The sequence below is a fragment of the Sminthopsis crassicaudata genome, chromosome 1 (assembly GCF_048593235.1).
Source record: "Sminthopsis crassicaudata isolate SCR6 chromosome 1, ASM4859323v1, whole genome shotgun sequence".
NCBI classification, from domain to species: domain Eukaryota; kingdom Metazoa; phylum Chordata; class Mammalia; order Dasyuromorphia; family Dasyuridae; genus Sminthopsis; species Sminthopsis crassicaudata.
In genome coordinates, this window is record NC_133617.1 from 748760689 (window position 1) to 748788673 (window position 27985).

At 50.8% G+C, this 27985-nt stretch overlaps 1 protein-coding gene across 1 annotated transcript; it reads left to right on the top strand.

Annotated features, from left to right (window-relative positions):
* The first annotated feature begins 315 nt into the window (after positions 1 to 315).
* On the top strand, positions 316 to 27985 carry TKT (transketolase). The gene is made up of 14 exons (XM_074284473.1): positions 316 to 550; positions 12470 to 12587; positions 13149 to 13262; positions 14548 to 14645; positions 17903 to 18094; positions 18709 to 18827; positions 21244 to 21437; positions 22092 to 22256; positions 23178 to 23334; positions 23869 to 23999; positions 25357 to 25440; positions 25640 to 25733; positions 26787 to 26909; positions 27674 to 27985. The coding sequence occupies exons 1-14, from the start codon at positions 444 to 446 to the stop codon at positions 27847 to 27849; spliced, it is 1872 nt and encodes a 623-aa protein (XP_074140574.1). The 5' UTR covers positions 316 to 443; the 3' UTR covers positions 27850 to 27985.

Below are 27985 nucleotides of genomic sequence, written 5' to 3' on the forward strand. Positions count from 1 at the left end.
CAGGTGAACCCCACAACTCTCCATGCTCCTTCTTAGAGCGGGTCCCTGGGCCTCCCCCGACCTCCCCGGGCCTCCCTGGGCCACAGTTTCCTCTTCCTAAACAGTCCTAACTGGTGTGCAAAATTCTGGCTGTGAGGAGGGGGACTTCGGGCAGGGAATCGTGCGTGGGAGCGGGGCAACCCAGGGCTCCCTCCTGCACGTCCTTCCCCCCCTCTTCCCCCCCCCCCCCCCGCCGTGGGCCGGGCGGAGGCTGGCTCCTCCTCCGCCCGGCCTTCCTCTTCCTCCTCCCCCTTCCCCTGCCCACGTCCCCCGGCTCCTCCCGCAGGTAGGCCTGGTCATAAGAGGGCGCGCAGGGGCCGCCGTCCTCCTCTTCCTCCTCCTTGCTCCGCTCCCCCGTAGCAGTGTGTGCCGCCGGCCCGGGACGCCCGCCAATTCCTTTCGCCATGGAGGATTATCACAAGCCCGACCAGCAGAAACTGCAGGCGCTGAAGGACGCCGCCAACCGGCTGCGCATCCACTCCATCCAAGCCACCACCGCCGCCGGCTCCGGGTAAAGCCCCGGGCCCGGGGAGGGCAGGCTGGGGGCAGCGGGCACGGGCTCGGGACGTCGCAGCCGCCGGGCTCCCACTCAGGGAGCACGGGGAGGACCCTGGGACTTTGGGGCTCCGGCGCGGAGACTTTGGGGCCGCAGCAGCCGCGAGCGGGGGCAGCGTTGGGCATCCAGCCCCCGGCCCGGGAGGAGAAGGCTGGGGGCACGGCAGTCGGGGTGAGCGCGGGGCTCCAGCAGACGGGCCGCCGGCGCGGGGTGCGGGCTCCCCCGCTGCTGCAGCCGAAGCCGGGCCGCTCTGACTGGGGAACGGAGGGGATGCGCCGGAGGGCCAGGACGGGCCGGATCTCGGGGCGCCGCGCTAGCGCGCTCGGGGCAGCCTTTCCGGGTGCCCGGGCCCTCCCGAGCCTGACATCCCCGGCCGGAACCCGAGCTGGCTCCGCCCATCCCCGCCAAGTCGCGGGGCTCGGCCGGTGACCCGGGACCTGGGCAGGGATGGGCAGTCGGAGCCCCTGGGCCGAGCTGGGGCCTCCCCCCCTTCCCCCACCCCGGCGGGACTCCGATGGCTGCAAGCAGGGAGCCCCCGCGGGCGGGGGGAGGGGAGGAGGAGGGCTCCGAAGGAGTGGGCGAACCGAGCCCGAATTTGGGGCCCAGCCTGCGCCCCTGCCTCCGCCGGCCGCTCTCCCAGGTCCACTGTGGACCAATTTTGGGGAGGGGAAAGTCGGCGGGCGCTGGACAGCGCCCCAGCCAGTTACTGGGGCCCCCGCACGTGCTGACTCGGGCATAGGGAGAGAAAGTGCACCGTGGAGCTGCCTGGGCAGGGGCCCCTGCCTCCGGAGGCGGCCCCCGCGGCTCCTTCCGCGATCTCCGGGCCCCTGGAGGCCTCTCCGGTTATTCCTGTTCACTGCCCCGCCGGGGGGAGGGGAACGTTATTTTCCCGGGGCATTAGGATTGGCCAGATCAGCTTTCCCTGCTCACTCTGGATGGGGGATGGGATGAGGCATGTGGACCAGGTCCTGGAGCTCCAGAGAGGTTTGAGGTTGGGGCCACGTGGTGTGCCCCTTGGGGCGTTTGTTTACCCGTGTGCAATTTCGGTTATTGCTGGAACATTTGCCATCTGGGGAAGTCGAGGCCTACAAAACTCAAGTGACTTGCCTAGGAGTTGGTCACATCCTCTGGCCCAGGGAAAACCTGAACTCGGGTTGGGTGACCCCAGCCGGTGGCCTTCAGTGACCCTCCCCCTCCTAAACCACCCAAGCTTGGAGAGGGAAGAACTTGCCCTAGTGAATAGACTTGTGGGGACTTCGTATTCCGGGGTCTCCTTCCACAAACACCATCTCTGTCCCCTTTCCTCCCCATGGGAGAGCAACCCCAGGCTGAGGCCTCCTGACACCTGCAAGGTGTGGGCCAGCTCTCTGCTCTCTCCTCCTTGAATCTGGACCTCCTTTCCAAGGGCTTTGAGCTGCTGGGGGCACGGTGCAGAAGCGGAGCTTGGTCTGGGCTCCAGGATTGCCCAGCAGCCTCTGCTCCCAGCCCGCTCCTTCCAAATTCTGGCTTGCTCCCGCCCTCGCCCCCTTCTCTTACTCGATGGCCTCTGAAGACCTCTCTGACTCAGCCAGTCTGGAGTAAAGGAAAGAACCAAAATCAAGACAAAGAATACCCAATGGGTGCCGGCCACCTGGCCAAAGAATGTGCTCCCTGGGGCCCCAGGGCGCCTTATTTTCTTTTTGTGCCCACCAGTCAGAACTAATTATCCACAGGACTTCTAAGCGTTCCCCAGAATGTAGGTCAGTCCCTTAAGGCTGGTGACTTATTCATTTATGAGCTGGATCCTCACCTGCTCCCCAGAGAATCAGAGCTGGCCTGGAAGGTTCAAATGCTGGTGTGACTGGGCAATTAAAAGGAACCACACTAAACAAACCCCCAATCCCAGCTCCAATGGTGTGAAACAGTATTGAGACTTGATCGCGCTTCAAGTCTTGTCTCTGTCCTTTTTTAGACTTGTGACCTTGGATAAGTCATTGAACCGCTGAGTCTCAGATAACTCTTGAGACTATCAGTTATAATGACTAACATGGAACTAGATTTTACATATTTGCATATATATAATCCATATCAAATTGCTTGCCATTTTAGGCATGGGGAGGGAGAAAAATTTGGAATTTAATCTTTAAAAAATGGAAATTAAAACATCACATAATTGGGGAAAATTTTTTTTAATGTTAATTAAATAATTAATAATGTTAATTATTATTAATTAAATAATGAATAATGTTAAGTTGATGTTTTTTTTAAAGTTATAGCTTGGTGCAGAGACCCTATTGACTTAGACGGTATGGACTAAGGGAGAAAGAGGATTTGCATTCACGTTTTGCATCTTGCCACAGCCTGGCTGTGCTTCTGGGCCTTAGAATGGAACCTCTCTGTGACTGTGCTGTGGTACAGTAGAAGGAGTTCCCTTTGGAAGGTGATCCCCCAGACTGCAAAGTCCCAAAGTCCTTTGCTCATGTTCACTTAGGGGTTAGCTCCATTTTACTACTTTTAAAGACCTGGGTCTCAGAGAGCCTTTGTGCTTTTTGTTAGCTAGATTGTGGCTGGACCCCTGGCAAGAACTTCCTGCTTCTAAAATGACCTCTATCTTCTGGCTCAAAGTCCTGGGAGTGATTATGCTTCTGCTGAGTGGCACTACTTCTGCTATCTCCCCCACTTGGGAGAAGTAGAGCAGCAATTGTTTGTTCAGGCCTCAGGCATTCATTTGGTGAGATTGGAGAGCTCTTTCTAGCCACCCTGGGGTGGACCTTGTGGCCTTGCTCCTTAAAGGCTGCAAAGACCCAGTTTGGGAAATACTCTTGAAAGTTTGGAATTCCCCCCCTGGGGGGGGGAGGGAAATCTTTCCACCAGCTTGGATCAGATTCCAAATTTGGCTCCAGGATCCCAGAGCTAAGGGCCCCCTCAGAAGCCCTTCAATATAGAGAGAGAGATCAGTAAGATCTCTATAAACACTATCTCTAGATAGTGCCTTCTCTCAAGGACATCTGTCTGATTCACAACTGGGAAAACTGAATTCCTAGGGAAGGGGGGAATGACTTGCCCAGAGATTGGTTTTTAACTTGAAGAGTCACTGCTCCTTTTGCCGAGTCATTCTGTCTGCAGAATAGAAAGTATTGGGTTTGGAATTGTACATCATCCATTACCTTTGACACCTCTGACAGTAAAGGAAATGAATGAATGAGGCAATACGGGATTCCTATGCTGAGGGCCAGAGCTTGACAGTAGCCACGTACTGATGGGATGGACACAGAGCTTGGTAGTGGTCATCTTGGACAGAGTGCTGATGGGATGGACACAGCTTGATAATGGCCACCTTGGACAGTGCCAATAGGATGGACACAGAGCTTGGTAGTGGTCATCTTGGACAGAGTGCTGATGGGATGGACACAGAGCTTGGCAGTGGCTACCCACAGTGCAAGCATTGGTTCTTTCCTCTTTTTAACCCCAACACTGGCCAGTTGCATTTCCTAATTTGTCTTGCAACACTAGTATTGTATGGGGTGGACAAGTGCCAGGGGAACTAGAAGTCAGCTCTCATTGGGCCCTGACCTCTTCACAGGAAGTCTGAATGGAGGACAGAACTTAGGCCATACTAAGGTAGAGGACAGAGACAGCTCAAAATGGAGAGTCCCAACCAAAATCCCATCTTCTGGAGGAATTCTTTCCCAACTTTCCGAATTCAAGCAGCTCCCCTCTCTGTTCCTTATTTCCTATTTGTTTTTTGACTAGATTATAAACACCATTACTCTTTTTTGATGGGAATGTCTTTCACCTTTTTGTGTCCTCAGCACATTGCACAATGCTTGGCACATAGTAGGTGCTTCATATTTGTTTATTGATTTATTAATAGCTAACATTTATAAAGCACTTGCTCTGTGCTAGGCACTATACTTAGTGCTTTACTGTTACCTTATTTGATCCTCACAACAACCTTGGGAGGCAGCTTCTATTAATACCCCCTTACAGAAATAAAAACTGAGGCAAACAGCTTAAGTGACTTGTCAAAGGTCATAGCCAGTGGGTAACAAAGACTGATTTGAACACAGATCTTCCTGATTCCAATCCCAGTGTGTCAAGCATGGTGCTAGGCTGAGGGTGGGGAAGAGGGTGAAGGGGTTTGCATGTGCCCTCCCCTCGTCACATCCATTTCATTGTAGGGAACTCCCAGTGTGGACTCTTTGCCAATGCAGATGGGCACCTGCATAGAATCATGAAGTGGATCTCAAAGGCCAGCTCATTTCCAGAAAGGAGTGACTGACTTGCCCAGGATCCCACAGGGAGTGTCAGGGACTATTTGAACCCCCTCCTCTGTCTGTAGAGCCGGCGTTCTTTCCACAGTTCTGCAACAGTCTGGGGCACTGAGTGGTTAAGGGCCAGCATGGGTCAGAGACAGGCCTTCTGATGGCTGATCTCCATGACCATAACCTCTCGATTTAAGGATCTAAAGAAGAAACAAAAAAAAAAAAAACAGTTTCAGCTTCCCAGTTTGCCATTCTTCTAGGAGATACAATCTGACCAGCTTAGAGAGTAAAAATATGTACAAAGTAATTTCAGGAGGAAGCAGGTGCTAGACTCCCAGCATCCTCTCAGCTACATGGGTGAGTATTTAGGGCAGAAATCAACAAGGGATTTCAGAACCGAACCAAGTCAGGTTTAAGAGATTTCCCAGAATTAAATCAATCAGCCAAAGGGTAAGCCTACTATGTGCTAAGGGGGGGGGGGATTCCAAATTAATGATGTAAGGAGGTATGTGAATAAAAGTAGAGTCAAGAAAGAGAAGGTGAATTGATAAGACTGAAACAATCTAGTTGTAAAGCTGCTGTAAAGAAAGGAAAGGGAAAAAAATGACTTCAGAGTAAAAACTGAACTTGGAACTTTGCAGAAGGAAGGAGCATTGCTCACCAGTGGCTGACTAATGTTGTAAGACACGTTAGGAAATGTCCCTGGGCACCCATGGTTCCTTCGGGCTTTCTTTTTCCCCCTCAAGACAAATGGAAAAACTAATGCTTGTCATGAGGTCATGAACTCTCCAGCTCTTACATGAATTAGATTTGAGCCCACTAAGGTGGGCTCTTTGATTCATGATTCCAGAATCTAACTCTTTGAGGCCTTTTCTCAATGGCATAATTTATATTCTACACCATGATCTTTGGGAAAAGATGGCTGACTGCAGCGCCTCAGTTTACTCATTATATTCTGACTACTGAGAGTCAGCAATTATTATTAAATGTAAAACTTTGTATATAGGTTGTCTCTCTCTGTCTCTGTCTCTGTCTCTCCCTCTCTCTCTCTGTTTCTCTCTCTCTCTCTCTCTCTCTCTCTCTCTCTCTCATATATATATGTATATGCTGACCTTTGAAAATCTCTAGCCAACAGCTAAAGGGAAGGACATAAGAACACAATAGAAATAGAGGGTGTGCATAAAAAGAAATGAACAACCAGGCAGTTGTCCACATCATTTATCATTGACTGGATGGTGAGATAACTGCCTAAGAAGCCAAAACACACGAATTTAGGATCATCCAATTCTGCTCTGTGCATATAAGCCCTCCCCAGAAGCTAGGAAGGAGGATGAAATTGTGGGAATAACATAGGTGAAAGGAGGAGTCCTGGTTCTTACCACTTATCACTTAAATTTACTGATCTGTGAAATAAGGGGGCTGAGCAAGGTGGTTTCTAAGGCCCTTTTTTTTTAAACTCCCTCACTCTCACCTGATGGTCTTGCTGAATTTTGCTTCCCAAGGGTTACACAAGACTCCGGCTTCCTGGCTTAAATCAAAGTGAGGCAAGGGCGAACTTGCCAAGATTTTCCCTGAAGAAGTGAGGGTTCAAGCCCTTGGGGAGGACGGAGCACGCAGCCTTAGAGTGACTTGGTTATCTGTCCAAACATCCACTGGCCTGAGCTCGATTAGGGAATGTGGATCATCCTACCTGCACCCTGCATTGGGATGAGCAGTTGGCAGGAACCCATTGCAATCATCACAGCTATAGAGCATGGAGGCTTTTCCTTAGGAGTCTGACTGATGTGCTGCATGGGTCAGAGTTCAGCTTGGGATTTCTCTGCTTCTGCACATCAGCTCTCCCGATCTTGTGTCCTGTATTTTAGGAGGAACTTTTGGGCTTTCTAGGAGATCTCCCCCAGCACTGCCAGGGATACAAATTACTCCAAAGAGAGCAAGAAGAGAAAGCAGTCAGTGGCTCTGGAGCTAGGAATTGCGTCCAGATCCTACTTTTGTTCTTAACCTTAGCTGGGTCACTTAAAAATCTTGGGCCTCAGTTTCCTCATCTGTAAAAAATGAAGGAGGTTGGGTTCAATGACTTTTGTCCCTTCTAACTCTGGTCCTAAGTCCCTAAGAATATACTTTCAGGGATTCTGTTTTCTCACCCAGTGACTGGAATCTAACGCAGGATTGTACCCTGGCTGTGCAGGACTCAGGGATGTTGAAATTTCTTTCTAGACAAGTAGTAACACACACACACACACACACACACACACACACACACACACACACACACACACATACACACACACCCCTATTCCTGTCTCATATGACTTTAAGCCTTCCTTTGCTGTGTACACCCACGTCTGTCCTTTTAAGGTCCCTGAGCCCAGGGGCCCATGCTACCTATCTGGCACTTCCCTTGATCCCGGAGAAGCCGGGTGTTGCTGGTTACCCTTCCTGGTGACAGAAGTCACCAAAGCCCGGCCCATAAGGAGAGACGCCCAGGTCTGGCCCACGGCAGCGCTATTGCTTCTTACGGTTCAGCTATTCTCACTGCTTTCTCCCATTTTAGCTTCCATTACTCGGGATCTGATCTGTCTAAAGGACTAGGTTAATGGCTAAAACCTCTTGCTTCCCCAGCACTTAACCCCTCATCCTTCTTAAGACTAAGGGGGCTCTCTGCAAGCAGCACCAAAGCAGCCTACAACTGTGGAAAGGATGTGGTAGCTCCCAAAGACCCGGAATCAAATGCCACACCTGTCCCTTATTTGTGTGACCCAAAGCAATTCATTCAGTACTCTGGTCTCAGTTTCCTCATTTGTAAAAAGGGGACCAAACTCATTTGATGCCATCTGGCTATGTTTCCACAGTGGATTGGAAGAGGACTGTGGGAGGAAGGAGGGGACAAAATCATCAACAAGCCCCTTACCCCTTATGGCATGCTTCAGGAGGCGCAAGCCCAGTCCTAGCTTCGTTCCTCTGGGAGCTGGGACTATTGCTCATGGCCATCTTTGTTTAAGTCTCCAAAGGGCTCAGGAAACACTGAGTCAGAGTATTATAGGTGCTGGTAATGGGACCCTGCACCTTCAGAGGAGAGGAGAGAGAGAATAAAGATTATTTCCCAAGAGAAAAACTGTTAGAGTTTTGGCACCAGTTTCTAAATCAGGAAGCCACTTATTAGCATTTGAATACTTAACCTTCTATGTGCCTCAGTTTCCTCCACTGTCAAATTAAGTTGTCGGGCTAGCTGTCTGCTAAGGTCCCTTCGAATTCCAACTGTGAGCTACTGAATGTGGATCTGTAGCCCCCCATGGTGCTGGGGAGAGCTTTCATGCTGCATTTCATATTTTCTTATTTTGAAAACTGTGTGAGCACATGGAGCCCTCCTCTCCACCTTTATCTGATTAGGCCGGCTACCAAGAGTTTCCTCTTTTTCCTTCTTGCTTAAGAGAATGGGGCTGGATTTGCAGAACCAGTATCAATGCAATCCCTTCTGCAAGGGAGATGTGGGCTAACCGGTCGCAGTTTCCTCCTTTGAGCTCTGGAGTAATTTCTGCCAATTTTTTTTTCTTTTTTTAAATATATATTTATTTATAGCTTTTTATTTACCAGATATATATGCAAAATCTTTTGTTCCAATTTTTCCCCTCCTTCCACCTCCCCCCCCAAGATGGCAGATAGACCCATACATGTTAAATATGTCAGAGTATAAATACAATATATGTATATATGTCCAAATAATTGTTTTACTGTACAAAAAGAATCGGACTTTGAAATAGCGTACAATTAGCCTGTGAAGGAAACTCAAAATGCAGGCGGACAAAAATAGAGGGATTGGGAATTCTACGTAGTGGTTCATAGTCATCTCCCAGAGTTCTTTCACTGGGTGTGGCTGGTTCAGTTCATTACTGCTCCATTGGAGCTGATTTGGTTCATCTCATGGTTGGAGAGGGCCTCGTCCATCAGAATTGATCCTCATACAGTATTGTTGTGGAAGTACACAATGGTCTCCTGGTCCTGCTCATTTCACTCAGCATCTGCCAGACTTTGAAGTTCCTTCTGCCACCGGCTGACTGAATGGTCTTGAATAAGTCTTTCTGCTCCAAATCTGAAGCAAGGGGTTTAATTTTTTATTTTGAAGGCCTCTCATGGATTTCCTTCTGTGCTTAATAGAAACAGGTTTCTCTTGCTCTTTGTGTTCCAAGCACCCTTAGGAAGAGTTTCTTGGGTCTGATGGCTATGGATGCTCTTTGCCAATGGGTCTGCACACCTCTCAGAGTAAACTTGGGAGTCAGGATGGCTTGGAGACATCTGGCCAGTCTCCAAGGAAAGGCTGTTGTTCGTAAATGCTGTGCCCACTCTCTTGGAGGAGGATGATGGGAGCCCATCCATGTACTGGTCTAGAAACAAGGAGTTTTGTTCACTTATTTCTGTTAGGAAGTTTTAAAATCTGTCCCCTCCAGTCATGTGCCCTCTCCTAATTGCTGTTATTTCTCAATCCTCTCTTGTCACATTTCTGGGACAGCAGGAGCAATCCACGGCCTTCCATTCTCCCCGAACACTGGTTTAGTGTGTCTCACTTTCCTTGCTGGGTTTGAGAAGTGAAAGGCACATGCCTCGTACTGGAGCAGATAGAGCCTGGCACTTGATAAACATAAATCGAATCCCACTAATGCCATTTAATGGATTTGCCTAAATCCGTATCCTTGGAGTCTCAATTTCCTCAGCTGTAAAATGAGGGAGGATAATCTTGGGGGCTTCTAGGATCCCTTTGCTGAATCAACGGTCCTTCCCACTAGGAACTGTGCAGCTGAGTGGGGGAGTCATACTTCCCACTGTAGCCCTTCCCAGAGAGCCAGGCCCTTTTAACAAAAAACAAAAGGATAATAAGAGTTGAACAAAACCAGTCTCATAGTATGTCCTGTATTCTTCACCCATAATCCCCCACCTCTGCAAAGAAGGGACTAAGGTACAATATTGGAATGGATGGAGGAAGGGCCTGGTTCTCTCTCCCTTTTCCCCTTGGGGAATTACCAACATATTTAAAGTTTTTCAGAGCAATGCTGCCAAGTTCAGACTCTCAAAGTTGGAAAGGTCCTCTGGGGTCCATCTAGTCCCTTCTGAAGCCCCTTACACTGAAATGCCTCCTTCAGCCTCTGCTTGAAGGTTGCCAGGGAGGTGAGGTCCACTGCTTCCCAAGGGAGCCCATTCCAGACAGGGCCACGGTCACCTCCTGGTTGGGTTGTTTCCCCTGAGTTCACTTGTTCTGATCTGCCTTGTGGGCCCAAGGAGAACAAGGAATCCAGACACTTGAAGGCAACTGGGACGTCTTTGGGTCACCTTCTCTTCTGTGTGTGCCCAGAAATGCCAAGAAGTTAAGCTTGCAGTTTTCCTAGAGAAATACACACTTTGGACCAAAAGAGACTCATTGTCCGGCGGATTTGCAGACCTGAACTTCCTAAAAGTCTGAGCCTGGTTTAAAGTGGGGAAATCCTTGGAGTTGAGGAGGATTTCTTTGCCCCTAAGGCTGTGGGGGTTCTGAATGTGTAGGAAGCGTTTTGAGGGGTGTTATAATTTGGGAAAATTACACCTCATCAGAGTAATTTCACTGGAACACGTGTTTGCTCTTTCAGGTTAAATCTGTTTCCCCCCAAGACCAGGAATTCATAGACAATGGCTAAGTATAAAGTGGTTGAGACCCTAGGAATGGCAGCACTAAACATGCATGTGCTTGGGTTTGGTGATGAACTCTCGCCAGTCTTCCTGCCACTAATACCTGTTGGAAGTGTTAGTAGTAACTCGCTCCTATTCCCGTTCCCATGTGATGGGGACTCAGCAGAGAGACGGTGAAAGTTCCTCTGGATATAGAAGCTGTTCTCTGGGAAAAGGAAGTGGCCGGCGTATTCCCCAGATCCAGAAGTGATTCTGTGTGTTAGAAGGGAGCATCTCTCCCTTTGGGCCGGCCAGCCCAGCGCTAACATGCATGGAGCGTGGGGTCCCGTGTGCTGTGTGTATGGGGGGGTGGGGGGTGTTCAGGAACCAACTGTCCCATGTGCAAACAGGCTTTGGGGCTTAGTCAAAAGTGGCTCACACAGAAGCAGCAGAGCGACGGGCTGCCGGAACCACATCACCAGGACTTTGAGCACCCGTCCCAGAGGGAGAGGGAAATGCTGAAAGATTCTCCCTTGATCAGGAGTTTTGGGGTACATTGAGGAGAAACCCTGTTAGAAATGGCACTGGAGGAATCCTCCAATGACCAACTTAGGCACAACGAGAAAAACTCAGGAAACCCAAAGGCCTGCTTCAGATCCGGTTGCTGGCCACTTTGTCTTAGACTCATGGGTCCAGGGATCCAAGCAGTTGCAAAGGCTCTTGATGGTAACTGTGCCTTTTTCCCTTTGCACCTACCCCCTGCAACCTGCCCCCCCCCCCCGGCCCCCAACCAAAGGCTTAGACTAGAAAGGGAATCTAGAAAGATTGTTTCTCAAGGTGTCTCTTCTAAGTTGTGGAGGGTAAAGCCCCAAATGATCTGAGGGTAGGATGTTGGGAGCCAGCCATACTTGGACGCCCTCTCCCCCCCTGCCCCCGGCATCTTTTGAGCATCATTCTGGCTCCCCTGAGAGAGCTGGTGAGGGGACCTCCAGGGTTCATCTCTTGATGGTTTTTTTTATGGACTAGATTCTAAGATTCACATGTATTTGAGGTCTTCCTTTCCAGTTCTGTCAGACTCAATATGTTCTTGGCGCCCGGTGTGGGGCAGCAGAGCCAATTTGCTGCTTCTGGGACGGTGGAGAAAATTCTCTCTTGGGACTCTCACCATCCTGACCTTTGGGTACTCCCCCAGGGGGAGAATCCTATCACCACCTTCCTTTGAAAACTTTTTAAAGCAGCATTAAAGCTTTTTTTTTTTTTTTTTCATCACTCATTATTTATAACATTTCTCCCTCATCCTATCTGCTCTTCCCACCCCTGACAGGGAGTATCAGCTTTTAATAATAAGAAGAAAAAGAAAATTACCAACATTTTAATGGAATTTGATAAGTGCCCTGTGCCATGCCCATAGTCCTACCTGCAAGGAAGGGAGGCAGGTGCAATCTCAGAGCACTCCTCCCTTTGTTTCTTTTAAAAACAAACAAACAAACAAACTTACATCAATCATACTTCCCACTGTAGCCCTTCCCAGGAGGGCCAGGCCCTTTTAACAAAAAACAAAAGGATAACAAGAGTTGAACAAAACCAGTCTCATAGTATGTCCTGTATTCTTCACCCATAATCCCCCACCTCTGCAAAGAAGGGACTAAGGTACAATCTCATCTCTTCACATCCTTTTTCTTATGAACTTGACAGACATCCCTTGTTTCTCAAGGTGTCTCTTCTAAGGTATGGAGGGTAAAGGCCCAAATGATCTGAGGATGTTGGGAGCCAGACATATTTGGATGCCCTTCCCCCCCCCCCAGTCTTTTGAGCATCATTCTGGCTCCCCTGAGAAACCTGGTAAGGGGACCCCCAGCAGTCTTGATCAGGGTTCAGACATCTCCATGGCTGGGGTAACAGGAAGGGCGGAAGCCTCCAGAGGATGGCTCTGAGTTGGGCTGTTGGGCTTTTGGTGGGTCACTGACCTCCGGCTGTCTGTCTCCTTGGCTTGCAGTCACCCCACATCATGCTGCAGCGTAGCAGAGATCATGGCGGTCCTCTTCTTCCACACCATGAAGTACAAACCCCAGGACCCCCGGGATGCCAGCAATGACCGCTTTGTGCTCTCCAAGGTAAGAAGCGGCTGTCCCGAGGCAGCTGTGTCAGGGTGGCTGCTCCGATGTCCCACGAGCCCTCCCTCCAGCTCTGGTGGATCAGTGCCCACATTGTGTAGCATTCCCTCTCCCCGTTTCCCTTTGCTGAAGAGGAGTCGGCCGGCTTCTTAAGCTCTTCCATCTCTTTTGCCCTTTCATCACTCACCCATTTTCTGTGGGTCCTAACTCCACGGGAGGCTGTTTTGCGGTTTACACAGAAAAAGATCTGGGTTTAAGCCATGCTCCTGACATAGACTGTGTGACCCTGGGCAAGTCTCATGGCCTTGATCGCACTTGTCAATTAGTAATTGAAATTTCCACCTTGGGAGTTTGTATGCTAATAAAACTGCAGGATTACTACATCCCCCCCCCCAAAAAAAAAAAAAAAATTTGTTTGGGGGAAGTGCTTTATTCTGCCTTTTAGCCCTTTCCCAAGGAGTGATTCAGGTCTCTCCCCTCTTCCTATACCTTTCCCTCCTCCCTCTCCTTCTCCCCCCCTTCCCTCTCCCGCTCTTGCTAATCCATCCTTGTTCCTCCCAGGGGCACGCGGCTCCCATCCTCTATGCAGTGTGGGCTGAGGCTGGCTTTCTGCCAGAGGGTGAGCTGTTGAACCTGAGGAAGATCAGCTCCATCCTGGACGGCCACCCCGTGCCTGTAAGTGCAGGGCAGTCTGGGGGTGGTGGAGGGGGGAATCAGTGACTTCTGAAATGTCCCCTTGCCCACGGTGCCCTCTGGAGTTGCCCTCTCTGGGTTCCTTACAGACACAAGGGAAACTTGGGCCGAGGCAGCCGTGGCCCTTTCATTTGGAACATGGTGTGAGTCTGGGTGGAGGGTCAGACGCTGGTCTGAATAGGCCAGGCCTGACCCCATGGCTTGAAGGCCATTCCCCGTGACCACTGGCCGGGGCTTAGTTCTCCAAGGAAAAGGAGAAAGATTTAGACTCTGGTGATTTGGTGTCTCTCCTTTCCTGCATCCCTGGCCCGCCAAGGGTTCAGATCTCACCCTTGCCACTAAGTTATCCAGGCTACCTTAAACAGATTTCTGGGCCTCTATTTCCCCTACAAGGGGGATGAACCGCATTTAGGGCCTCCATTATACCCCTTATTAGGGCACAGTCATCCGCTCATCCTAGAGTGGCCTATTTCACCATAGAAGGTAGTGGACTTGGAGTCATAAGACCCAGATTCAAATCCAGCCTGTATTCCTCACTGATGACCTGCGGGGTCTTCAACAAACAACCACGTTTCCTCCCATCTGCACAAAGCGGCCCAGGGCTCACGACGTTTGGGTTCCTTCCAGTCTGAGCCTTTGTTCTTGGGAAATAAGAAAGTCTCAGTGCAGTTTCTAAAGTGGGGGCACTGGGGAGCCTTTCCATGTGGAGATTTTCAGTGGTGACCCAGCCGGGGGCCCTTCACTGGCTGCCCGAGGCCCCTGGCCCCGAGCTCCACGTGCTTGGACGGCTGCTTCTCGGCTTCTTGGGAAATCATTTCTGAGCACAAGAGACTCTTGGGGAACAAAGCCCACCATCTGGGACTTGGCCTGGCTGGGTGACTCCAGGCAAGACTAGAAATCCGAGTGGGCCCTGCACCTTAAGGTGTCTCCATGGTGAATTTGGACAAGAATGAAGGCAAAGTGCCATCTGACTCCTTAGAGGTGCTATCTTGGAGCCTGCGGCGCTGCTTGGGGTCCCCCATCGTGTGACTCAGAATTTACTTGATTAGCAGCGGGTGATGGGGCGGGCACCCCACGTTTGGGTCTTCAGCTGCTTCTTGTTGAATGGAAGTCGAAGGTCTTGAGGAGTGATTGACATCAACCATGGTGGGGGGGGTTAGGTGGGGGACAAAGCCAGAGCTTATCTCCAGATCTAAGAAGGAACCCCAGTGTTCTTGCCAACGCACCACACTGCCTCAAGCCCTTATATTGCTTTTTGTAATTGTAGAAACAAGCCTTTACAGACGTGGCTACCGGCTCCCTGGGTCAAGGGCTTGGGGCGGCCTGTGGAATGGCCTACACGGGCAAATACTTCGACAAAGCCAGGTAAGATGCTGCTCTCCCTGAGGTGACTGGGTCTGCTGCTTTCCTCTTCTCCTGAGGCTCCCAACCACCTCCCTCCCCCCGACCTGGGGTCACCCATTACATTGATTGATGGCAGTATCGCCCCCCCGCCCCGGGAACACCCCAGAATCTTTTTCCACTGTGAACCTCACTATTTCCTGCTTTGCTTGTAGAGAAGAGGTAAAAACCCTGGCTCCTGACACAGTGACTGAGGAGCTCTTCCATTGGCTGCAGATCGTTTCAGGTCCAGCCCTTGGGCACCCAGTTCAGTGCTTTTCTCACTCAAACACGCTGGAGTGTCCTGACCACTGAACTAACGAGTCTCAGTACGGTGTCTGGACCTGGCCGTTGGTGTGGACGGGCAGGGAAAGTACCGTGACCATCATGTAGTAGGTGCTCGATGAACAGCGCAGAAACCTTGGTTCCAGGGAAACGGATGGGTGCTCGTGGGGGAGGGTCCTTTGTCCATTCTCTGGTGTATCAGCCAGTGTTTGTTGAGCCCTTGGCTTTCTGCTGTGGGTGTCACCCCCAAGTGATTCATTGCTAGAACAATGGCGCTGTTTGACAGAGGACTCAGTTCGTCCTTCTCTGAAGTCTTAGGAAGTAATTCCCCGTGAAGGAGAATGACTTTATGATTGAAATTTGAAGGGACAGGGGCTGCTGGGAAAGGCGTGTCTAGTGACCCGCTCTTTCAGAAGCGTGATATTGCACAAAATGGTGGCGACCGGCCAGACCGGGGATTGCACCTGGGCCCAGAGGCCGACTCAGGTTTAGACAGGAATTTTGGTGCATCTTGATCTTTAGCCACTGCCCTGGGCAGGATTTGTCTCTGGGAATTAATTCTAGTGGGTGAGCGAGTTCCCCGAGGAAAGGCATTGGGTGGAAAGGGCAGCTGTGTGAGGGTCCCATCTGGCAGCGGCCTCTGAGGGAGGCTGCCATTCGGGCTGATACAGGGTGGCCCGGGGCCCCGCTGGCCGGATGTTCCCCAGGCCGCTCGCTGTCCTCGCTCGGCTCTGCTTTGGGGTGAGCCCAGGTCAGGAGTTGGGGAGACAGCTGTCTGCTGGTGCTCCAGCAGAGCCAGAGTGAACCCTGACCCACCCCGAGCCGTCCTGGCTGCCTCCTTCAGGCCCTCTCCAGCCCGAGAGGGCACTCAGTGCTGATTGTCAGGGCCACTGTGAGGCAAGAGCTGGCCGTTGGCACGGGAACCGAGTGCAGATAAGGGGTTCTTGGGTAATGGATCAGGGAGAGTTGAAGCTCTTCCAGAAAAAAAAGAGTCTAAGCCATTCCTGGGTGTGGCCCGGCAAGGGGAGGGGTTGAGGTTTCCCTACCTGCCCTGGCCTGTTCTTGGACCCTGAACTTGCTCTTTCTTGAGAGAAGGGACCGTCCCCATGGGTTTCCCGCTCTGCTCCAGTGAGGGACACACCCACGGGAGAGCTGCCCTGGCCTCTGCTGGCAATATTGCTGAATCACTGTGACTGTTAAGTGGAATGTGTCAGTGTGGACCGGGCCTGCCCCTTTCCCTGTGTCCAGACCAGGGCCAGAGGGGCCTCCCTAACACCTGGGGTCTCCTCAATGTGGGACCCCAGACCTACTTTTCTCAGGCTCAGTTTCCCCATCTGTTAAATGGGGCAATGGGGCCTGGGGCTCCTCCCAGTCCTCTGATTCCGAGGCTCTGACTGGTCCAGCAGTGAGAGTGGAGCCCCGGCGCTGGGGAGATCCCGGATTGTGTGTCCTTGGGCAGTGATCAGGCCTGGGCCGGTGGGCTGTGGAAGGAGCCGCTTCTTCCTCAGCTCTGACCATGCAGGTTCAGGCCTTTAGGCAACAAAGGAAATAGTTGAGCTGCTTTCTGTTAGAGCCGCCTACTCCTCCCCAGCCTGGCTGGACATGCCATCCATTCCTCCCTGGGTCCCAAGCTGGGGGAAGTCTGTCTTTTCTGCCTCCCTTGTGGCTGCTTGGGGTTGAGGCTTTCCTTGCCTCTTCCTGGAAAACCCTGGGACCCGGTCTTCTCTACCCAGACTCCTCCAGCCTAATTCCTCCCATTACTCCCTATTCAAAATTTGTCAGGGGCTCCTTGCTTTCCATGACACAGCAGGCCCAATGTGACCTCTGATCTACTTTCCCATGAAGCCATGAGATGTTGGGCTAAGGGCACTGAACTCAAGTTCCAGTCTTGACTACTATTTACTGCTCATGTGATCTTGGGCAAAGCATTCTATTGCCCTGAATGGCCTCAGTTTCCTCATCTGTAAAATGAGGTAGTTTGAGGAAATGGAACTGAACCCTGAGGTTGATCTTGATCCACACCTTTATTAGTCTGACCTCATCCCGACTATAATTTGACATCAAGGACTGAGCACAGGACTGTCTCCCATCTTCTGGACACTGGATTTTAATTAAGGCTTGGAGTCTGCTAACACTCCCGGGTCCTTTGTGTGAGAACTGTCACTGTCTACCTTTGGTCATTGGCCATTTTTACATGCTCCATTTGGCCACGAGCAGGATAAAATCCTCCCGCTCTGGCACCGTGCCTCCGATGACATAATCTCATCTCTTTGGCTAGAGTCCCTTCTGGCGATATTCTGTGACCTGGTAACTTGGCAAATAGGGCACCCTGGGGAAGGTAACATGTTCTCAGGAATTCTGATCTCAGCGGGGGAATGACTCAAGACTGTTCCTTGAAAATAGGTTCCACGAAGCTTTGCAAGGGTCAACGTATCCGGGCATGTGTTGTGAATATAAAAAGCTTTAATAAAAAAAAAATTATTGGAAAAAATGAAAATAAGTTCCAATAGTCGAAAAGGAAGAGAACATGAAGGCTCTGGAAAAGTAGCTACGAGGTCTGAAGTATCCTCATGTGGGCAATTGTACTCAGGCAAGGCGTGAAGAATTGTGGGTAGTGGATAGGAACCGGAAGACCAGGATTCAGCTGGCCTATCCCTGCTCTTGCAAAGAGGTCACTGGCGAGGCGTGGCCATCTCTGAATCTGCTTTCCTTCTTCTGTGAAAGGTGAAGGGGACACCACCTCCCGAGGTTCTCAGCATCACTGCTGTGTAAACTGAGGTGCCATCACTTCCTCCCTTAACAGGCTGGGTGAGCCTTGAGGTTCCTTCCAATTCTGTCACTTAAGCCAGAGCTCAGTCCTTTGTGGGGGGGCAGTACATTAACCTGGAAGAGGAATCCATGGCCCTTTTCCATAACTCCATTGTGGACAATGATGGAACCATCCTTTTGTTTTTCAGTTACCGCGTCTATTGCCTGCTGGGCGATGGGGAGCTGTCCGAGGGCTCCGTGTGGGAGGCCATGGCCTTCGCGGGGTTCTACAAGTTGGACAACCTAGTCGCCATCCTTGACATTAACCGACTGGGCCAGAGCGACCCCGCCCCTCTGCAGCACCAGGTGGATGTGTACCAGAAGCGATGCGAATCCTTTGGGTGCGTATGGGGCCGTCTCTCTGGGCTGGCGGGCTCGGAGTCACTTCTGAAACTTGTCAAGTCCCTCACAAAGATGGTATTCGGGCTGGATTTGAAGAGGGAAAGGCCGATCTTCCCCCTTCAAAACTATCGTATTTGCCAACTTCTGGGAGGAGAAAGCATTGTTCTCTGGGGCTGGGAAGGAGGATGGTTCAGTGCTCCCTCCACCCCCTTTCTGTACTTGACCACTGAGGGTCTTAGCCAGAAAATGGTAATAAGAATAATACCTGACTGGCCTCCTTCCCAGCACTATTGTGGAGACATCTCTGGGGCTTGGGTTCCTATCCTGGGCCCCTAAAGAGTCTAGCCTAAGGACAGCAGAAGGCTAGGACTTGGGCCTTGAAATAGTCTGTGGACTTAAGAGAGTTTGGTCAGGTCATTATCGCGCCTCAGTGGAACAAAATGATCGTTTTTGTCACCGAAACCTCTTCAGGTGTGCTTGGACTTAGTACCAACCCATAATACACAAAAGTGGTGCCTTGTATAGACAGTGAAGAAACACCTTTCTTCCAGCTTCTGTCGCTGTCCCTGTCTCTCCTGCTTTTTGCGTCACGGGCCTTCCACTGCTCTTCTAGGTGGAACGCGGTCGTTGTGGACGGACACAGCGTGGAAGAACTCTGCAAGACCTTCGACCAGAACAAGCACAAGCCACTGGCTGTCATTGCCAAGACGTACAAGGGCAGAGGAATCTCAGGTGAGGGATGACCTCTTCCCCTCCACCAACGGCTTCCTCTCCCCAAGGGTTCCTCTGCAGGGCCTCCAGAGTGGGCCGAGATCCTTCCTTGATCAGCCCTATAGAACAACGGAGGGCCAAAAATGCTCTCAGAAAGCCATGTTCTTGCTTTCATGTGGTCCTCCTTTCTCGGACGGGTACCCTCTGCTCCCCTCCCCAGGTTTATGGATGCATGGCACATCTCTTAGGTTTTCAGGGCATGTCCAGTATCCCTTCTAAGACCATCTGAATACCCATCCATTGCTCTATTTTGAGCATGACTTGGATCCCCACAAATCCTAAGATGGCTTGGTGATGGGCCGGATAGAAGGCCGGATGAGAATCAGAAAGACTTGAGTTCAAATCCTGTCTCAGAGATTTCCCTCCTTCTCAGCCTCGGTTTCTAGCTATAAAATGGGACAGTAATAGCATCTGTCTCATAGTATTGGCAAGAGGATAAAATTGAATAATACACATAAAAGTACTTTGCCAGTGCTTGCTATTGTTACCCCTGTGTTAAGCCCCCGGCTGCCTCGACAGTGCAGATCACGAGTGTCACTTCTGACGTTCTTGAATTCGTGGCCAGCTCCATGGCTACCCCGTCTGTGTATTACCTGGGTTTGCAGCGCCATCCGGGCCCTCCCTTTACTTTCTCTGCCCAGCTCCTGTTGATCTGCTCGGTTTTTCTGTGAGCACATGCCTCCTCCTCTGCTGTCGAGCAGAAAGCCAGATGCCATCTTGGAAGGCGGCACCCCTCAGCAGAGCCCATGGCCCCCAGAAAATGCCCCTTTCTTTTTACGAGCAGATCGAGTTTTGTCCATGGGACACAATTTTCGTGTATTCGAGGGTCAGTGCCTCATTTGGAGACCTGTGATTTGCCCTCGTTTATAACATTTTTGGCCGGCTGGCCTGTTTGCCCGGGGCCTTGGGCCTAATGGAGGCAGGGCCGGTGGGATGCCAGCCTTCAAGCTCTTACTGGGCTCTGTTCTTGAGAAATTCCTGAAGTTCCCCAGGCCTTCCCTAGGGAACCAGTACCTTCTGGGCTTCCCAGACCACCAGACTTCCTGAAGTTCTGCTTTGCCCACATGGCTCTGGCCCGCTTCTCATGGCTGGCAAAACTCCCCAGGCCATAGGAACGCTGGGAAAAGGCAAAGGCCCTTTAAGGGAGAGGAAGCTGGGTCTTCACTGTGCTGCTTTGTTAAAGGCCTTTTGGGAAGCTGTCCAGTTGTGAGAGGGGGCGGGGAGCAGGGAGCTGCTAGAGCTGCCCCACAAGCCTGTGTGGGAGGTGGAGGGCTTGCTGTGTGACCTTGAGCAGGTCACACAGGTTGTTCTGCAAATGAAGGGAATGGACGCCAATGGGCAGTATTTTGGCCTAAGGCTGCCAGGAAGCCCAAGGCCACATTCTCCTCCTGCTCCTTGTCACTTAGGACAGTTTCCACCTTCCACAACCGCCACATCACTCCTTTTAGTTTTTAAAAATGATTTTAAGCCCTGTCGTTAACCTGTTGTGGCGTCTGCTATCAGATGGGAACCGAAAGTTAATAGATGTTCACTGCCCATATGAAGCATGGGATAGGTTTGGCTTGCAGTGGCTCATTTCCTTGCCCAGAGAGCCTTCCCTGATAATCCCTCCACCCCCAGAAAACCTATGTCCATTCCTCTTTGCTGAACTCCTGGAATAGCAAACAACTACCCATCTCTCACCTGGAATCCTGGTCCTTGGTCACCTACATGAAACTTCCTTGGTCCCCCCCAGGATTGATTAGTTTTTGTCTCTTAAGTCCTGTTCTTTGCACTGGTTGGTGATTGTGTCATGTGAATTTGTGAAAGGGTTCTCCCTCCCTCCCTTTCTTCCTTCCTCTTTTCCTCCTTCCTCCCTCCCTCCCTCCCTTCCTTCCTTCGTTCTTTCTCCTTTATTTTTTCCCAAACTCTTCTGGAAGCTCTTTGAAGGCAGATAGTTTTTGCTTCTTTCCCCTTCCAGGGCTCAATACAATCATAGCTAACCTAGAAAACATTTATTAAGCACTTGTTGTATTCCACACTCTGGGATCATACAGTGAAACACTTCATAAATGGTTGTGGTGGATGAGGATGATAATGTTGCTCATTTCTATGGGGTTTTACAGTACCCACATTTCTGGCATAAACCTGGGAAAGGACGTATAAATAAATGCCCCTGTCTTACAAATGAGGAAACTGTAACTCAGATTAAATGACTTACCCAGGTTCACATAGTAAGAGTCGACACTGAGATCCTGTACATCCAAACCCGGTGCTCTCTCTGGAAGCTGCGTACTTACTTGCTGTGAGCTTTGGGGCAGGCAGCCTTGCCCATCCTCCAGAGAGCTTTGGGGAACTTCTGTTTTACTTTTCTTTTTATTCTGTTCCCCAACCACAGGTGTGGAAGATAAGGACTCATGGCACGGGAAGCCACTTCCCAAAAACATGGCGGAACAGGCCATTGAGGAAATTCATGGCCAAATCCAAAGCAAGAAGAAGACTCTCTCCACCCTCCCCAAAGAGGATGCCCCTGCGGTTAACATCACCAACATCCGGATGCCATCTCCCCCAAATTACAAACTTGGAGACAAGGTAGGAGGGGGAGCCTCGCTTGTGGGAGGGTCCAAAGGCACAGTCAGCAAACATAACCCCACAGACATTGATAAAGCTCCCATCCTCCGCCCGCCAGAGAGGCGAGAAATAGTCTTTGCCCTTCGGGAACCTTTGTTCTCCTGGGACAATTAAGCAACAGTCTCGGAAGAATAGTGGAGCTGGATTTCTCCCCTCAGTTGAATGAACAGTGACACGGTCACTAGTGCCAAGCTGGGTACTTGAGGGAGATACAAATGTTAGCCAGAAGCCCAGAGTCTGGCAGAGGGCAAAACCCAAACACAGACAAATTGAACCGATACATCATACCTCTGGGCCTATTTTTCTCACAAACAATGGGGACAATTGTCCCCGCCATCACCTACCTCTCAAGAGCGCCATAAGGATTAGACGAGACCACATATGTGTAAGGGATCAGTTGTTGCTATTTTGGAGAGCTTTCTGAGGGTGTCCTGGTACCCCCCAATAGAAGCAGCAGTCACACTTCCCACTTGCTTCCCTTCTGGGGGCTAGCATCCGCTTTTCCATTCTTGACTCTTACTGAAGAAAGGTGTCCGTCACACGGATCCATCAGGGACTAGAACATCCTGGAGGGTGGGCGACAATAACCACTGCGGATTCTCTCTCTCCTATCAGCTAGCCACCCGCAAAGCCTACGGCATGGCGCTGGCCAAACTGGGGCAAGCCAGCGATCGGGTGATCGCCCTGGACGGAGACACCAAGAACTCCACCTTCTCAGAACTCTTTAAGAAGGAGCATCCCAATCGCTTCATTGAGTGTTACATTGCCGAACAGAACATGGTAGGTCTGGGGGAAGCACGGTCATGGAACCCAAGATTGCAATGGGAGGGGTGGCTCATTTTATTTTTTCAAACCAAAGTGAACGTTTCATAAACCCTCAGAGTTGAGGACGTTAGGTCATTTTGCCTGATCCTGCACAGTATCCGGCACACAGGAGGGAGTGTTGCCAGTGCCTGGCACACAGTAGGATGTTTTGCTAGTCAAATGGCAGTTGACTTGGTCATATATCTTTACGACCTCCCTCGAGCCTAGCTTATCCTCTAATAAAGGAGAATACACTTTGGATGCTACCCTTTGCACAGCTCCAATGATCTGGGATTACATCCTGGAGATTGAAGTTTGGGGTTCGGATCCTGCACAGGCTGTGTGATCTCAGGTAAATCCCTTAACCCTCCCAGCATCCATTTCCTCCTCTGCAAGAAGGGGTTGGATAGTGTGATGAAGCTTTGAGTGTAGGGATTAAAAGTGGCCACTTGGCAGTGAAGGGAGCAGACACGCCGGCCTTGCTCTTTGCTAAGGTTTTGTAGGTTGGGAGCTCATAGGGAAACAGCTCTGTCTGTGCATGAGCAGTAATGGCCAGGGCCTGGGTCTGGGGGCTCGGACAACCCGGACGTGAGAATCTGTGTCAGTAGCCAGGACCCAGAAATCCCCTTTCTCCTGCTGTTCCGAGGCGACTTCGCTCTGCAGGGCTTCGGGAAGAGCCATTCATGTGGAGAAGGGAGTCTGCTGATGGGCCTGGCTCTCTGGCAGCCATGTGGGGAGAGTGGTACAGCAGAAAGCTCTTAGGGTTCAGATCCTGTTTCTGTTGTTACGTTTCGCGCAGCCATTTCATCTCTGGGACAGAAAGGAGGGGCTTATTTTGCTGTGCCTTCCCTGTTGGCTAGTTTGAAGCAGGGATCCCACGTTTGTTTCTCTTCCCAGGTGAGCATCGCCGTGGGCTGTGCCACACGGGACAGGACCGTGCCTTTCTGCAGTACTTTTGCTGCCTTCTTCACTAGAGCCTTTGACCAGATCCGCATGGCCGCCATTTCCGAGAGCAACATCAACCTATGTGGTTCACACTGCGGCGTGTCTATCGGTAAGCTGCCACTTGCCCACTTTTGTCCCGGGCCTTGGTGATTTTTCAAGGTATACTCATGCTTTTGGGCTATGTTACAACCATTTCCTAATATGTATCTCCCCTCCCCTCTCAGAGTGGTAGCCAAGTCATAGGAAGGTGCTGCTGAGTGCTTTGCTAGAGGGAGACTTCTCACCAAGAGTTCCCCCTCTACTAATAAAGGCCTATTTGGCTTAAAAAAAATCCAACCCCAAACCAGTTTTAAAACCCAGTGGTTACATCTACTAGCTTATGAAGCAGGGAGAGAGAGATATCAGACAGACTCGGGCCCAGATTATTTTGGCCACTGTGCATGAGGAAGGGGATCAGGGTGAGAGGGATTGTGGGTAACCTTGACAGGCACTAAGCACTAATTCAGTCTGAAGGGTAAGGAAAAAGGGAGTCAATCAAATATATCAATGAATCAGTGTGCTTGGGAAGCAGAGGAGGTCATGTGGAATGGCTGCCCTTTGGGGGATTTGCTGATTTTTTTCAAGCATTTCTTTTCCTCCACAGGGGAAGATGGTCCTTCCCAGATGGCCCTTGAAGACCTTGCCATGTTCCGGAGCATTCCCAACGGGACAGTCTTTTACCCAAGTGATGCTGTGGCTACTGAGAAAGCTGTAGAATTAGCTGCCAACACCAAGGTTTGTTGTGTGTGTGTTGGGGGAGGAGGGGGTTACAAGAGCAGAAGGGAACCCGGAAGCTCAGGGCCTTGATACTCACTCTTCTTAAATGGGAGAACTGGGCAGAGTTTGGCTCTCAGAGCCTGGAGAGAATCAAATTGCCAGAGAGTTCTGAAATCCCACTCCCTGCAGTGATATGAATTCCCAGAGAGCTTGTGGAGATCTCTGGGCCCAAGGGATAATTGTTCTCTGCCTTGGTCTCCTGAATGCAGGGGGGCCGGGGACCTTTCAGGGCCCTCTAGTTTTGTAGAGTGAATAGCCATCCAAAGGGAAACAGGTTATCTGGTACCAGAAACAGTCTCCAGAAATGACCGAGATCTTTGTGTCTTCTCCAAAAGAATATAAGCTCCAAGAAGACATCAGGAGCTCTTTCACTGTATCCCTAGTATCAATACAGGGCACGTAGTAGGTGCTTAACAAATGTCATTTGCTTGACCATCTGGCCCAGCTCCTTGCCTTCAAGCCTTGGGAGCTGGGTCCAGTTAAAATGTTTTTCCTTGAGGGCTGACTTTATTCTCTTGCTTTATTTCAATTGAGTTCATCCTTGTTCATTTCATTTATATTTATATATTCATTTTATTTAACCAGCATTTATTAAGTACTTACTGTATACAGAGCACATGCTAGATATTGGAGGAAATAAAAGACAAAGTCCCTATCTGCATGGAGGGAAGGGAGCGAGAGAAACCTGAAATCCACACCCCAAGAATTCTCAATACAGCTTTCCTGATAACAGCATGCTTTCAGCTCAAACTCTGGAATCTTATGAGTAGAATAATTTCTCACCTTTCCAGTCTTGTAGAGGCTCTTGAATGCCAGCATTTCATCAGCATTCTTGAATGCCAAGACTGGGGGCAGTTGGGTGGCACAGTAGATGTCCAGCCCTGAAGTCAGGAGGACCTGAGTTCAAATCTGGTCTCAGACACTTAACACTTCCTAGCTGTGTGACCCTGGGTGAGTCACTTAACCCCAGCCTCAGGAAAATAAATAAATAAATAAAAAGAAGGGAAATCATTCTGAGGAGAAAAGGGCATAACCAATGCAGAGGATCAGATTTTTCCAAAGGAAGTTCACCTTTAAAGCATGTGTAAGAATTAGGCAGCTAGGGAATGACGGTATCCTAGCTGGAAGAGATCTTAGGTTCGCATCCCTGATTATACAGATGAGGAAGCCATGTGATTGGCTCACGTGTGACTACGTGAGCCAATCACATGGCTTCCTCATCTGTATAGTCACATAGCTAGTAAGGAGCAGAGGCCAGCTGTTCTGCCTCCGGTCTGATCCTATCTTGTGACCAATGATTTTCCCCCCAATCCAGGGCATCTGCTTCATAAGGACCAGCCGCCCAGAGAACGCGATCATCTACAACAACAATGAAAACTTCCAGATTGGCCAGGCTAAGGTCAGTACCAGTGAGTCTCTGTCCTGCTAACTTGGGGTGGAGAGGATGGGATATGCTAGAACTCCACCCCCTGTAAGAACTCCTTTGTTCTCTCCCTGGATCCTTTGGCATCGCAGATAGGCAGCCAGACATTCAGTCTGGTAACAAACATACCCGAACCCAGTGCTCATTCTGGGCCTGCCATTGTCCTCCTTCCCAGGTGGTCCTGAAGAGCAAGGATGACCAAGTCACTGTGATCGGTGCTGGGGTGACCCTCCATGAGGCCTTGGCAGCTGCAGAGCAACTGAAGAAAGGTGAGATTGGCTGTCAAACCGGCTCCCTCTGAAGCCCTTCTCCAGCCTCGGCCTATGCCGTTGGGGCCTTGGGGGAGAAGTGAGAGCACTTAGGCTCCTAGCTAGGGACGACGCAGCTAGCTCCCGGTGCAGAGCAGCACAGGCTGAGGTCTGGGTGGTGAGCACTGCCCGCTCACAGAGGGAAGATTCCAGGTTTTGAAGGCCTCTGGGAAAAAGCTCCCATCTCTGACTGCATTGAGGCAGGTGCTTGCAGGAGTGTCTTTGGGAGGCTAAGCAAGGAGCATTGATGGCCAGAAAAGCCAGGCTGGCCAGATAAGGACAATTTGACTGGTGCCCTCCTGGGCCCTGGCTCCTGGCCCCATGCAGAGGGCTGGTAATGTGTTAGCATACAAAAGCTCATTGCCACATTACACTGCAGTGTATTGCCACCGCAGTGGACAACGGGGGTCCACACCACCCGGGACTGGCCCTGGCTCTCCTCAGTAGCTGTCTACTAGCTCTTGACCTGGGTCTCTATGTCCTCAATGCTGACTAGAACCCAGGTTCTTACTGGTTTTTACATGGGGAAATTGTGATCCATGCAAGGCTACATGGCCAAGCAGTGGAGAGAGCTTGCAACTTGTCTAGGCCTCTGTTCCTATCCCAGGTTCAGGAGGCAGGACCTTTAAGACTAGGCCACGTAGAACCAGGGAACCTTTTATCTAGGGAAACAAGCAGGTTGAAGGGGACTGGGCAGAGGCAGGATTCGAACTTGGTGCTTTAAAGTCCAATATGGTATTCCTTATATCCTCTGAAATCCCACTAAGGGCTATTTCCCATTGTTAGACCCGAGGCCTTCCAGTCACATCGGGCACTTCTTAAGCATTCTCCTTTGTGCCAGGCGCTTTGCCCATTCTCCTTTGTGCCAGGCACTTTGCCGCTCCCAAATGCAGGAAATGACTGTTCTTATCAGAGCAGACAGGAGATATTCTAGAAATGCACGCTGAGTTACCTTACCGAGATTCCGGAAATGCTGATTGGATTCATCTGCTTGTGCCTTTCTTCTGCTTCCAGAAAAGATCAACATCCGGGTGCTTGATCCCTTTACAATTAAGCCTCTGGACAAGAAGCTCATCCTTGAAAGTGCCCGTGCGACCCACGGCCGCATCCTGACTGTGGAGGACCATTACTATGAAGGTATGGTCGGGACCTTCGGCGGGTGGAGGGGGGATAGTGTCTGGGGATTAGGTGGGGACCTCTTCGCTTGGGGAGACATAGAGCAGAAGTTTTGGAAATGGGAAGAATTGGGGGTCTTTGCTTTCAGCTCGCTCCTAATCACCCCTTGTAGAAAGAGATACTAAAGGGATTCCCAAGAGCTACCCTTGCTTGGCAGTGGATTGACTGTTTTTTAAAGTGTGATTGGCTTGGAGATACCATTAAGAGAGCTTCCTTTGGTGGGCAGCTAGGTGGCGCAGTGGATAGAGCACCAGCCCTGAAGTCAGGAGGACCCCAGTTCAAATCCGGCTTCAGACACTTAACACTTCCTAGCTGTGTGACCCTGGGCAAGTCACTTAACCCCAGCCTCAGGGGAAAAAAAAAAGAGAAAAAAAAAAGAACTTCCTTTGGGGGCCTGGGCATTGGGATGAGGAACCCAGATGCTGCTCAGGATGATTTGTCGATCTTAGAAAAGAGTTGGCAGAAAGGATCTCCTACTCTCCCCCCACCTCACTTTATAAAAAAAGAAAATGGCAGCCCAGGGAGCCCACAGAGTTCTCAAGTGCTGGGGCTGGGAGTTCAAGCTAGGGATTCTCCATCTTTCCCTCATCTCCATTGGAGCCACCCCTTTGAGCGTTAGCTCGGCCACTTCCAGAGACGGAGAACGAAAGGTTTTGCTCGGTGCCATCCCCCAGACCCCCCCTGCTGACCGACGTTCGGTCCCTCCCATCTCCTCTTCTCCTCAGGCGGCATAGGAGAGGCTGTGGCTGCTGCCATTGTGGGCGAACCCGGCGTGACCCTCACTCGCTTGGCGGTCGCCAACATCCCAAGGAGCGGGAAGCCCGCGGAGTTGCTGAAGATGTTCGGCATCGACAAGGACGCCATCGTGCAGGCCGTCAAGACGGCCGTGTCTCAGGGCTGAGACGTCTGCCGGGGATTCCAGGCCAAACGAGGGGTAGGGAAGAGAGAGGCAGAGAAACATTCCTGTAACTTTAACCACATCGAGTAACTATGTTTATCGAGGATCCATTGAAAATAATAAAAGTGTTTTGAGAAAA